The sequence below is a fragment of the Nakaseomyces bracarensis genome (genome assembly GCF_045282275.1).
Source record: "Nakaseomyces bracarensis strain CBM3 chromosome Unknown Scaff13_0, whole genome shotgun sequence".
NCBI lineage: Eukaryota > Fungi > Ascomycota > Saccharomycetes > Saccharomycetales > Saccharomycetaceae > Nakaseomyces > Nakaseomyces bracarensis.
The window spans coordinates 1,610,285-1,623,325 of NW_027263959.1; the positions used below are offsets into that span (position 1 = coordinate 1,610,285).

Consider the following 13,041-nt stretch of genomic DNA (forward strand, 5'->3'; position numbering starts at 1 on the left):
AACAAATATTATATATTCTAGCATTATAATCATTTGAATGAAATAAATACTAACTTAGAATAGTATGAGTTTCTTTTTATTGGTAATTAAAAAAAAAAAAAGCTCAATAAATGATTATTGTGAACTGGGTCCCTGTTCCAAATATAACAGACATCAAATTTAATATGCGGTTTTAGCTCAGTTGGGAGAGCGCCAGACTGAAGAATTGTAACTTCGGTCGAATTTGTTATCTGGAGGTCCTGTGTTCGATCCACAGAAATCGCATTTTTTCTATGTTCAGTTTTTCTTCCGAAAAATATTCTTTTTTTTTTTGTTTTTAATATTATAGAAGGAGAGAATGTGTGAATCGGAAAATGAGATCTAAATAGAAACAGTACAGTATTCAGATATGTATAAAGATACCCTTATTTCTTTTTTCTTTTTATCATTTTAAAGCATATGTTCCATTTAAATACATAGCATAACAAAATTTAGTGGTATTAGTTTATTGTTATTGCCTTTATTTTTTTGAATTTTGTTGTATCTAAATAATGTCGTTTGAAACAGATGTACAAGACACTGTAGCGACAGGTGTTTCAGGAACAAATAAAGATACTATCAATCCCAACACAATGAAGTTAGTGGATCCCGCCCTGGGAGACGATTCTGTACTCAAGGAAGAGGTCAGTAATGATGAAGGTAGCGATGACGAGGAAGAAGAGGCTAGCACACCAACAGCCGCCAACCTGAAGAGACGGAAGAGTCCACTCAGATACATCGAAAACAAAACTAGGAGACATGTAACGTTCGCCAAGAGAAGACATGGGATTATGAAGAAGGCATATGAGCTCTCTGTGATGACCGGAACCAACGTCCTTCTCCTGATCATGTCACCAAAGGGTCTCGTCTACTCATTTGCTACACCGAAACTAAGGCCAGTAATAGAGAATGAAGAAGGAAAAGCTCTAATACGAAAATGTTTAAACTCAGAACCATGAATATAAAAAATAAAAAGAAGACATTGAATGAACAGTGAAAGCTAGAACTGAACTTGATCGTAAATGCAATGTCACATGATCATATCACATGACGTTCGTATCTGGTGCTCCGTTTTGAACTTTTAGTAAAGAGAAGTTGAGCGCACCGTTCCCGGGAGCTGGAACAAAGGTCGCGGAAAGAGGTTGGAACAAGACGTTCGGGCCGTTAATGTTTGTTCCTGCGTACTTTGTTTTACATATCCTTTTTGTTTTTTTGGTGATGAGGAGTGTGAGGGAAAAGAGGAACAATTCCCGCAGCAGCCGTCTATTTCGTTGATTTTTTTTTTTGGTTTTCTTTTATTGTTGCCGGAAAATGCACTCATGCACTCCTTTTCCGTGCAGGTCCCGTTCTTTTCTCTCACCTCTCTCTACCTACCTTCCTTAGTGCAAATGCTGCTTGCCCGATTTTTTTTTTGTTTTACTTACTTACTTGACTTACCTGACATATTTTTAGTTTAGCATGCTGACATATTGGCCATATTACTGATCAACGGCCGATGCACAGAATTCTTCGGTACAAACGTTGTTGAAATATTCTTTTTTTTTTTTTTCTTTCATTTCATTTGGGTCGAGTCGCGAGATGACGATTTTCCCAATAACAACGGGAAGACAAAAGACAAGGAAGAAAGAGAGAAAGGAAAGAAAAAAAAATTTAGAGCAAAGAAAGGATAATAATGTTGCTTTCTTTTGATTAAGCAATAGTAAATTATAATTTTTTTCTTCTTTATTTGGCTGATTATTTTGTTTTTGTATTGTTTAATACAATTTTAAATTTTGATCTTCCTTTTCTTACTAATCAAGTAATTGGAAAGTTATAGTTATTGTCTCTTTATTTAATAAAGGAAAAATATCTATCTATATCCATTATCTTTACGATAAAAAAAAACCAATAAGATAAACAAAGAAAAAAGTAAACTTACAGTGAAAGGATATAAAACTAATTCAAAGCAGAAGAATAAGAGACTATTATAAGTTAATTTTTACGTTGTTATTATTATTGGAGACAAAATTAATAAAAAGAAAGAATAAGATAACATATAAATTGGGAAAAAAAAATTTTTTTTCTAACTTTTCTTTCAAATATTTAGCAGGTACTAATTAAGAGAAATAATAGAACTAAATGTCTAGTATAGATGATGATTCGTCTACCCCAGGTGGTCCTGGACAGAAGGAGAGGAGGAAGATTGAGATCAAATTCATAGAAAATAAGACCAGACGACACGTAACGTTTTCAAAGAGGAAACATGGTATTATGAAGAAGGCATTTGAACTCTCTGTTCTTACAGGAACACAAGTTTTATTATTGGTTGTTTCGGAGACTGGTCTGGTGTACACTTTTAGTACACCTAAATTTGAACCAATTGTTACACAACAAGAAGGGAGGAATTTGATCCAGGCGTGTCTGAATGCACCCGATGATGAAGAAGAAGATGATGACGATGATGAAGATGATGGGAATACAAATGGTGGTCATCAGGATCAAGATCCAGAACAACAAGGACAGCCAATGTTTCAACCGGAAAACAAACAGAACGGATCTGTACCAGAAGGTGCTGCTGAGTTCCACGGACAGGTTCCAGGTGGAAGAGGCCCAGAAATGAAACATGATGATCCAAACGCTGCACATATACATTTCCAGCAGCAGCAGCAGCAACAGCAGCAGCAACAGCAGCAGCAACAACAACAGCACGGAAAGATACCCAATCAATACAACCAAGCACCATATTTAAACGAAGAACAAAATGCTGTTTATCAGCAATACTTCCAAGATCAACAAGCTCATTATGGTTAGTAATTTCGAAGATATTACTAGTACAATAATGAAAACTATTGCACTTTTTTTTTAAAAAAAAAATGAAAAAGTTCTCACCTATGAGGAGAGAATTGGGAAATGAGTAATAAGAACACTAACATAATAGAAGGAATTATTATAAAAAGTAAACTCCTATTTTATTTTCATGAACATTAGTACGCATGGTTTATAATCTAAAAACAAAGAAATATGTTATTGATATCAATTTTATTTTTCTTGTGTTAAAGCAATTTTTGTTACTTTTTCAAAACTCTCTGTTTCTCACTACACTACATCGTTATACCATAACCCTTTATCCAAGAGATAAATGCTAATATATATTAACTCATTATAATATTCCAAGCTAAATACTAAAAACTATTATAAAAAAAAGAAAACAATACCGAAAGAAAAGCAACAAATCTTGGATCTTGCTTTCTGTACCACTTTTATAATTTGTACATATTATGATAAATTCTAAACAATTGTTTATACTGTACCATATAATACTATCAAAATAAATTTAATTGATGTAAAAAATCAGTTTTTTTAACTTCAGTTATTGACTGGCATTAGCATCGCTTTTTCGTTAAAATGGCGAAAATTTGGTGGGAAAAAAAAAATCAATTAGGCAACTAAACAATAGATAAATCATAAATAAAAAGAACAATGCGAAGACACTATATGTTGTTAAAGAAAGGAGGCCTAAGCTTATAATCATAAAAGTTTATTTTATAAATATATTGATAGAAAGTTATTATATTGTGTGCCTTTTGATTTTAAAATTCTAGCGTATAAGGGATACTGAGAACTACGGAAATTATACTTTAGTATTAACTAGTCAACAAAATATGACAGAGATATATCAACCCACAGATATTGTGCTTGCTAAGGTAAAGGGGTTCCCTCCATGGCCAGCAATGATAATACCGCGTGAGTTAATACCTGAAAATGTATGGAAGACGAGGTCGCGAATCAGTAAAGATATTGAAGGTACTGATGATGATGTTAATGAGTCGAATGATGAATTTGAAGATAATTTTGATCCTGCTGACTACATCATTTATTCTAAAGTGCTGAAATTTAAAAAAAATAAGGAGCAGAAAGCATTATACTGTGTAAAATTTTTCTTTGATGACTCGTATATTTGGGTCAAACCGAATGATATGCATTTGTTAGGCAAAGACGAATGTGTTGCATTTCTTAATAGTCCTGGTAGAAAAAATAAAAAGCTAATCCCTGCATATGAAATGGCATCCAAGGGGTCAGCTGCTACTGATGTGTGGGATTTTGTTGAATACGGATCACAAGGAAAACCAGATGAAGATGAATACGTCGAAGATGAATTTGATGGTCCCAAAAGGAGCAGAAGATCTGCAAGGCTTTTACCCACAAGATCGTCCAGCAGACAAAGACAGAAAAAAGATGTGGTAGAGGATGAGGATACGAAACCTGCAAGAAGAACTCGCACGCGATCAAAAGTTTCTTCCACAAAAGAAATCGATGATAATCAAGTGGAAGCTATTGAGGAGCCAATTCAACCACGAGTTAAGAGAGCCAGAAAAGAAACTAATCAAGCTAAAAAGAAAGCCCCTCCGAAAGCTATTGTAGCTAAAAAAACCAAAAAACCAGAAGTAGAACTATATAAGTATGAGGACGATGAAGATTGGCAGATTGTGGGTTTAGGCCCTCAAGATCTAAGTATTGGCAAAGGTCTGAGCTCCGTTATTAAAAGATTATCTAAAAAAAATTTTGAAAAACACTCAGAGATGCGATTGGATCTTGAAGATAAATTAGGCGCTATAAATAAGTTATTGGAGGTTGTATTATCTAAGCTGGCAGAAAAAACACCAAAAAATGAAAAAACGATAAAAACTGATCTCGAAGTTATTATTGATGAATTCGATATTGCACTAAACACTAAAGGTAGTAAATCAGAATACCTTACTGTATTCAACTCTAATAATCAATTGATTATGAACTTCAGAATTCTGTTTAATCTCGCTAAAGATTTTTTGGTAGAGTGGAATTTGTTCGAGGATTTTCAATCTATCTTCCAATCTGTTTATGGTTGCCGTTTTATCACGGACCAAGTTAACTGGAAAACCTTGGAACAGATAACTACTGAAGAAAGAGAACTGGCAGAACTTGAGGGAAAGGAGCAAGCAGAGATCGAAGAAAGAGAACGTAAAGAACTAGAGAGAACTGATACGGAAGAGAAAAAAAATGTTGATATTAATCAGGATATATAGAAACACATGGTAATTTATGCAGAATGTAGTTATATAAGGATAATCTTGTATAATCAATTGTAGTAGTACAGATAATAATATGTAGGCGGGATAGATAGAGGATTACTGAAGTAATCCAGATAAAATAAAACATGTCTAGAGCTTTAAATGAGGAACTTTAATGACTATAAGTAAACCTAATAGAGAATTTCGTACAAAAAGAATTAAATGCCATTTTAGTATAGTGGTTAGTACACATCGTTGTGGCCGATGAAACCCTGGTTCGATTCTAGGAAATGGCATTTTTATTTTTTTTGGAATTTTTGAAGAAAGTTCTACATAATATATTGAATATCAATTGGTATTTACAGGCCTATTGAACAAAAACCCCGAAAAGCCATATGGATCTCAGTGACTTTTATTTGTGTTATCCTGGCCTTATACTATAAATCAAAAGTGTTTAAATAGTAAGGTGTGAAGAAATTATGAAAATGATATGCAATAATAATATATAAAGATACAATCTATCAAGCTAAAGCATGATCAACAGTAAAAACGTAAGTACCTGAATGTGGATCAAAAGATTCAAATTGTGTATTTGGTGTATTCTTTAATCTCTCAATATGCCTCTTCATAATAATGTGGTCAGGATCCTTTATGGGCTCTCTAGTAGATTTATTTAGCGGGTAGCAATCGTAACAGAATACACGCGCCTTAACATTTAAGCCATCTCCAAAAGCAGGTTTATCCGTAGTATTTGAATACAGTAGCAATGACATAGGCTCGAAAATTACAAGATCTCCACATATAGAACCGAGCGGTGTTCCTGTTAAATTGACAGGCTCTAAAAATTCAACTTTACCATATTTGGAGTGGCCAACAGTTAAGTTCCTTACATTGCTTAATTCACTAGGCGAACACGTACACAATGTTTCCAAAGAAGGTGAGATATAATAATACTCATCAACGTAAGAAATATCGTTAAGTTTCTTTGCTAAACTACTATCCTTTTCATTTCCATTATTATTGGGGGTTATTTTTGATATCACCGCCGGTGTCTTCTCCTTTATATTTGGTGTAGCATTCGCAACATTTTCTATTATATTTTGAGAGGTGCCTGTGCCTATGGCAATTGTGTCACCAGGAATCAACGGCTTATTCGTAAGTTCGTTGTCTTTACTAGGATTTTCCAACTTTTGTTGGTGTTTTTTTGCAGCTCCATTGGCCTTAATCATGGCCTTGAATAAGTTTGTATCAGGTTCAAAAAACTTGCTACCAATTTTTTGGAAGCTATTATCAATATCAGAGTAGACTTTAACATCCAATGGTTCTTTCACTATGGTAATTTCAGTGCTATCTTTATTCCAATTGTGGGAAGATATTTGCTTTGCATTAGCTGTGAATAACGGTTTTGGTGTTTGTTTATATGCAGTTACCAAGTCTGTTTTCTTCTTGTTATCTGCTTCTATCTTAGTTGCACTGACTTGAATATTAATATTAAGTTGAGTAGGTGGAGTTGTCTGTTGAACTTTTGAGAACAAGTCATTTGTACCATATGGATTGGAGATTAGTAATTGTTGCTCCTGGGTTTGTTGCTGCAGCTGTAGATTGCCATTATTGAGTGAGCCAGCTGGGTTCGACAATAAGGATTGAGAATTTGGCTGTTGCTGTGATCCAAATAAACCACCAGTTGACGTATTATTACTGTTATTATTATTAGCGTTGTTATTTCCAAATAAACTGGAACCAGTAGTTTGTCCTACCGGTTTCGATCCAAATAGCCCACCAGAATTTTGAGAACCAAATGATGATCCTTGTGCTGGTTTACTAAAGAGTCCACCAGATTGATTACCTAATGTAGACTGGTTTGAACCACCAAATAAACCGCCAGTTTGATTACCGGTATTTGTATTGTTACCAAACATGCTTCCACCAGACGCTGTGCTATTTGTTCCAAACCCAGAACCGGGAGGTTTGTTTCCAAATAGACCCCCAGCTGTTTGATTCGAGCTTTGAGCATTATTTCCGAAGAGTCCACCATTGGAATTAGAGGCACCGAATCCAGTACTAGGTTTTGACCCAAATAAACCACCAGATGTATTCTGCTGCTGGTTACTTTGGCCAAATAGTCCCGTTGAAGGTTGGGTTTGTGGTTGGTTTTGTCCGAATAACCCACCTTGATTTGAATTATTTCCAGCGAATAATCCTCCTGATGTTCCTGCCGGTTTGTTACCAAATAGACCCCCTTGTTGTTGACTTGTTTGATTATTTTGTCCAAATAAGCCACTGCTTTGACCTTGCACAGGTTGGCTAAAATTATTCTGTTGAGCTTGGTTGTTTTGACCAAACAAACCATTAGCTTGCGTTTGATTATTTTGACCGAAAAGCCCTCCGCTTTGTTGAGTAGATTGATTATTTTGCCCAAATAGACCACCTGTACTGTTGAATCCACTGGTAGCATTTGATTGTCCAAATAAACCTCCACTTTGCGTTTTGTTACCAAATAAACTATTGTTATTCGCGCTATTTTGTTGCCCAAATAGTCCAGTTTGACCTTGTTGTTGATTGTTTTGGCCAAATGCGCCAGAAGGATTATTCTGTCCAAACAGGCCTCCAGGCCTTTGTTGCTGATTGTTTTGTCCAAATGCACCTTGGGAGCTGTTGGTACTGAATGGATTAGCTGTGTTACTTTGGCCAAAGAGTCCACCGCTCTGTGCAGGTGGCTTATTGAATGTATTGCTGGATCCAAAAGGTGATGCTTGAGGTTGTGATTGACCAAATAAACCACTACTAGGACCTGTAGCGTTAGTGTTATTAGCTCCGAATTTGTTACCAAAAAGACCTCCACCTGATGTATTATTAGCTGCGTTATTACCAAATAGTCCGCCAGAGCTATTGGTTGCACCAAATGCATTATTTGTAGGATTTTGGGCACCCCCGAAATTATTTCCTGAGTTTGTATTGGATCCAAATAAACCATTGTTATTACCCAAAGTTCCCCCAAAACCACCTGCAGAAGCAGGTTTTTGTCCAAATGGATTCGATTGGAAGGCATTGTTTGTATTTTGGTTATTCATTCCAAAAGTGGAACCCGCCGATTGAGGAGCACCAAATGTGTTGCCTGCTGCAGCTGTACTGTTTCCAAATTTCCTCCCTGCTTGATAGTCTTGGAACCTCAATTCTTCAAATGAAGAGTTTCGATATTCATTCATAAAAGTAATACTTTGATATACATTCATGACGTTAGTGGTAGGATCTTTCTCTTCCACGGGCTGGAAAGGTTTGACTGCAGTTCCTGAATTGGCATTACCACCCATACCTATACTCATGGCCCCACCCGCACTATTATTGTTCATTCCAAATAAGGTTCCACTTGGGTTTCCTGTAGCATTGGCAGAATTATTAGTATTACTAGCCATACCAAACAAGCCAGCATTATTACCTGTAGCTTGTTGGGGTGGATTAGCACCAAATGGAGAGTTCAATGCTGGAGAAGCACTGAATGCATTACCACTATTAGTATTTGCTGCACCAAACCCACTAAAACCAGATTGCATAGTATTATTAGCATTCGAACCGGCAGCTCCAAAAGCTCCCCCTGCGTTAGCAGTTGAACCAAACGGTTGAGAATTTCCAAATCTTGATCCGAACATATAGATAATTGGTAAGTCAAACAAATGAAAGTAAAAATAATGAAAGAAAAAATGAGTTAATGTTTATCAGATTTGAGTAAAAACCCTAAATTTTTTTTCTTCCCTATTAACTACCAATTAAATTATAGATTAGAATAAAGAAAACAAGTAAAAAGTAAGGAGAAAAAACGCAATTGCTTTTGTTATCTTCTAAATTACTAGGTAGTAATTCTATATTCTATATAGTTGTTTGCTCCCCTCCTAACGACGTTTAATTAAACCTATATTACCTGTTATAGCTATCCTTTTGAACTAAGATCACAGCTAATGCAAGAAAAAAAAAATGGCAAAAAAAAATAGCTGCGATCTCCTTAATTTCCGTCTGGAATTATAATACCTGTGACTACACCTATTAAATAGTATTCCTTTATTAATTATTCTCAAAAAGAATATAAATATTATAAGTTTGCTGAAAGGTTATCACTAGTTTGTTGTTTTTATAGTATCGAATATTAGAAAAGCAGAATATATGCAAAATAATTGTTTCTCTTTGGAGAATATGAAACAGAGACAGAGAAAAGGTCCTTAAAATTCTTAGCAATACACTCCTTGTTATTCAAATTAATAACAATTCTACAAGGTCAGTTATAGAATATTGAATTCTGTATGGTAGTGAACTCTGGTGGTGAACAAAACGGTTTTATGGAGTAACATTAGAATTTGGTAGAAAATTCAATATTCCGGGTAATAAATAAGTCGCGTGAAGGCTATACTGTAATAAATAGATGGTGATAGATGAGATGAACATATATTTGTATATATTAGACAGTTTTGATAGCTAAAGGTTTTAGTTGGAGGATGTCTAGAACAATAACATAGTGGATAAGATGGATGATGAGGATATGTTGATGCTGGGAGTTGGGGCTGACGAACTCAACACCCAACCTTCAGAAACTACACAGGCTACGGATGCCTCTGATCCTACGATGATAATTAATGACCCCACTGCTGTGAATACTAAGAAACGTAGACCTCAGGTCAGGTTGACTGCTGAGAAATTGCTGAGTTCGAGAGGACTCCCGTATGTTGCAAAGAATGCTCCAAAACGAGTTCGCATATCTAAATCAAAATCCACTTATGAGAACTTATCAAATATTGTTCAATTCTATCAGTTATGGGCACATGAATTATTTCCAAAAGCAAGATTTAAAGAGTTTGTTAGACTTTGTAACAGTTTAGGGAAGAGTGATATCGAAGTACGGAATTATAGGATGGAAATATTCAGAAGAGATATGGAAGCGCAATTTGGCGGTGGTCCTTTAGAAGCAAATGAAGCTCAGTCCAGCTCACAAGCCCCTGTTACCAGTACACAAAATGATGGTGCTAACAAAGATATTCATTCCACAAGAGTGCCAGAAGAAAAAACCGGTGGGCCCCGTCTCTTTGAAGAGGAAGATGATGACATATATGCTGAGACTGTTCTGCCGTCTAGAGCGTCTACTGATACGACCGCCGTTCCTGAGCAAAGTAGAGGCGCAAATAAGGACAAAATGTCTAGCGAACCACCATCCTCTTCAACCATGGTGGACCAGTCTCGTGACAATATAGGATTTGATGAAGAGGAACTGCTCGCTATGGAGGAAGAAATGAATAATATTGCAACACAAAAAATATCACAGCTGGACAATGAGGAAGATAATGATGACCAATCTATGGATGAAGATGAGGATGCATATAATGCAATGAAGGAATTGGGTTTCTAAGGGACAATGGGTTTTGATCCTGGATTTAAGATGGATTACCCTGTGTAATCACGTGAGTATGTAGAAATAGATATTTAACATTCTATTTATTATAATAGTCTATAAGATGTATATGGAGCTTTCTTTTCTACTTCATCTGGTCTGTATCATTTAGAATATTTTTCACCATTTTTATGTAATGGAAAAATTTCTGTTATCTGTATAACCCTTTCCTTTTTTTATTAACTTTTGAGTAGTTAATTTAAAAGCTTAGCAATAGTACAAAAAAATAAATGCTGCTTTACTATTTGATGATCCCTTTTATGAGTTTATGCAGGTGTGTGGATAAAATGAAGTCTCTTGCTATTCATTTTAACGACTGTTTATTATTTAAGAACCCCAGTAGAATAATATTCGAATAAGGAAAAGGCGACGCGTAAAATAGTACGTCATTTTCTGGGTGTTTCATCAAAAAAGATCACTTATTCATTACCTCATGGAAATTATGCAAGTGATAGTTAATACTAATCACGATTGTTTTCTTTTTCTTTTAATTGCTATCCCATGCTGTTTTAATCTGGATAATGTTTTTGTCTTATTCCGGAGTCTCTACCGCCTACGGAAAGGACGGGTGATGGGCAATTGACTAATTTATCAATCGTACCCATTAAGGAAACCCACACCAGCTTAATTTCTTCAATTTTTTCTTTTAATGTAATCTTAACTTTCTTTTTTCTATTATCATTCTCAAGAATTATTATGATGGTGTTTCTTTCTTTTTCATATGTTGCTCTTTTTTATTTCAATCAATCTATTAATAACAGAGCATTAGTTTTTCTTTCTTTTTAAAGTAATATTACATCTATATTAGATAGTACGTACAATATATTATATATCTATCAGTAATACTTTTATGGCAGCGTTTTGGTTTAGAAGTCACAAGTTTCCACTATAAGTGCTGCAAGCTTTTCTAAATACTGCTTGTCTATGTCAGAGAAGCCATTGTAATCTAGACAATCTAAGTCGATAACACCCAGCGTCTTTCTATCCTTGGTAACTATAGGAACCACAATTTCACTTTTGGTCTCTCCGTCACAGGCAATATGACCAGGGAACTTGTCTACATCTCCGACAACCTGTGTTTCTTGGGTACTTGCACTAGCACCACACACCCCCTTACCAAATTCGATAGTCTGGCATGCTACTTTACCTTGAAATGGACCCAACAACATTTCTTCCTTTTCGGGCACGGTGATATAGAAGCCAGTCCAGTTTACGTTCACGTTAATGGACTTGTAAGCGTGCCATAGCAAAGAGGAAGCATTTGATAAGTTACAGACCCAGTTGCGTTGATCGAGAGCTAAAGCTTCATATGAATCAACTAGTAGCTGTAATGCTTCTTTTCTATCAGTGGTATTAAAATTCGTGTAATCAGCGTGGTGTTTTCCTTCTTCGCCCATTTTTTTGTTATATACTATTATTTCGAATTGGGATTTCGTGCTAATTCCTATTGGATAAGATTTAACTAATTCTATCTGTTTCTTTATCAGTTCCACAATTGAAATGAGCAACAAAAGTAAAATTACTCTTAAAATTACATCATCTCAAAAATATCGCCTCTTCAAAAAATCTATATATTTAAAAACAAACTGTGTAAAGAAAAATTCACAGGACCAAAAAAAATTATAGAATGAAACGGACAGGAATTGAACCTGCAACCCTTCGATTGCAATTGTTGTGATTCTGAGAAATCCCAGAGATTTAACTGGAGTCGAAAGCTCTACCATTGAGCCACCGCTTCATCTATTTGTTATGAACTTCACTAAGCGGTGTAGGGGTGGGTTCAAAAGGGGAGCAAAAAAGAAATCTAGGAGGGGGTGTGGAGATCAAGTGCTTAACAGACAGAGATAGAAAAATACACAAAAATGAACGCGGATGGATGCAACTGCTGTATGGAAGCAGTGTGGGCGTGGGGAAGATAAGAGTAGATGTACGGTTTCTGAAGGAAACTGGTAAATCGAGACTATAGCTAAAAATAGATTTTGCTTCTTTAACAATCTTCAAGTAATTTAAATTTCTTTTACCTACTTTGGGGAATGTACTATATACTGTCGCTCCCCTCTTTTTATATTTAAATCGGAAGTTTAGATGTGGTGTACAGTCGACCAGTGCATCGAGAAATTATTCCTCCTCCTATTTCGTCATTTATAGTTGAAGATTAATAGGAATTATTTATTACTGTTTTTTTCTCTTTAAGCCATACATTTTAAGAAACTTCTCCGATCTTGAAAAATAAAAGAAGGCTCAACGAATATGCTATCCCTTAAAAAACATTAACAAACATATGGATACACTGCATCATAACCAAAACGGATAAGAAAAAAAAGAAGACGGACAATCTCCGAACATGCATCGAATTGGATCATGATCAAAGAAAAGGTAGATAGGGGTGTATATTAACTAATAACAAGGTCAGGGTGATGACGCAACTTTTCATATTATAGCGTTGCTGCAAGAACAAAATAACTAAGCATTATGTGATGCACGAACCGTATCAATGTCAAAAGTAGGACTTCCCCGATTAACACATCTTTACCGCACATAAAAATATAAACATTCTTATGTACT

At 35.3% G+C, this 13,041-nt stretch overlaps 6 protein-coding genes across 6 annotated transcripts; 4 read left to right on the forward strand and 2 right to left on the reverse strand.

Annotated features, from left to right (window-relative positions):
• Positions 1-530: 530 nt before the first annotated feature.
• ARG80 (Arg80p) lies at positions 531-977 on the forward strand (the record flags this gene model as incomplete). The annotated part of the gene is made up of 1 exon (XM_071054914.1): positions 531-977. The coding sequence occupies one exon, from the start codon at positions 531-533 to the stop codon at positions 975-977; it is 447 nt and encodes a 148-aa protein (XP_070909607.1).
• Positions 978-2,136: 1,159 nt separating this feature from the next.
• MCM1 (transcription factor MCM1) lies at positions 2,137-2,808 on the forward strand (the record flags this gene model as incomplete). Its single annotated transcript, XM_071054915.1, has 1 exon — positions 2,137-2,808. The coding sequence occupies one exon, from the start codon at positions 2,137-2,139 to the stop codon at positions 2,806-2,808; it is 672 nt and encodes a 223-aa protein (XP_070909608.1).
• An 851-nt stretch (positions 2,809-3,659) lies between these two features.
• IOC4 (Ioc4p) lies at positions 3,660-5,060 on the forward strand (the record flags this gene model as incomplete). Its single annotated transcript, XM_071054916.1, has 1 exon — positions 3,660-5,060. The coding sequence occupies one exon, from the start codon at positions 3,660-3,662 to the stop codon at positions 5,058-5,060; it is 1,401 nt and encodes a 466-aa protein (XP_070909609.1).
• Positions 5,061-5,566: 506 nt separating this feature from the next.
• Positions 5,567-8,692, reverse strand: RNJ42_04753 (uncharacterized protein; the record flags this gene model as incomplete). Its single annotated transcript, XM_071054917.1, has 1 exon — positions 5,567-8,692. The coding sequence occupies one exon, from the start codon at positions 8,690-8,692 to the stop codon at positions 5,567-5,569; it is 3,126 nt and encodes a 1,041-aa protein (XP_070909610.1).
• An 866-nt stretch (positions 8,693-9,558) lies between these two features.
• Positions 9,559-10,434, forward strand: CSM3 (Csm3p; the record flags this gene model as incomplete). The annotated part of the gene is made up of 1 exon (XM_071054918.1): positions 9,559-10,434. The coding sequence occupies one exon, from the start codon at positions 9,559-9,561 to the stop codon at positions 10,432-10,434; it is 876 nt and encodes a 291-aa protein (XP_070909611.1).
• A 908-nt stretch (positions 10,435-11,342) lies between these two features.
• RNJ42_04755 (L-methionine (R)-S-oxide reductase) lies at positions 11,343-11,873 on the reverse strand (the record flags this gene model as incomplete). Its single annotated transcript, XM_071054919.1, has 1 exon — positions 11,343-11,873. One exon carries the CDS (start codon positions 11,871-11,873, stop codon positions 11,343-11,345), a length of 531 nt encoding a protein of 176 aa, XP_070909612.1.
• Positions 11,874-13,041: the final 1,168 nt, after the last annotated feature.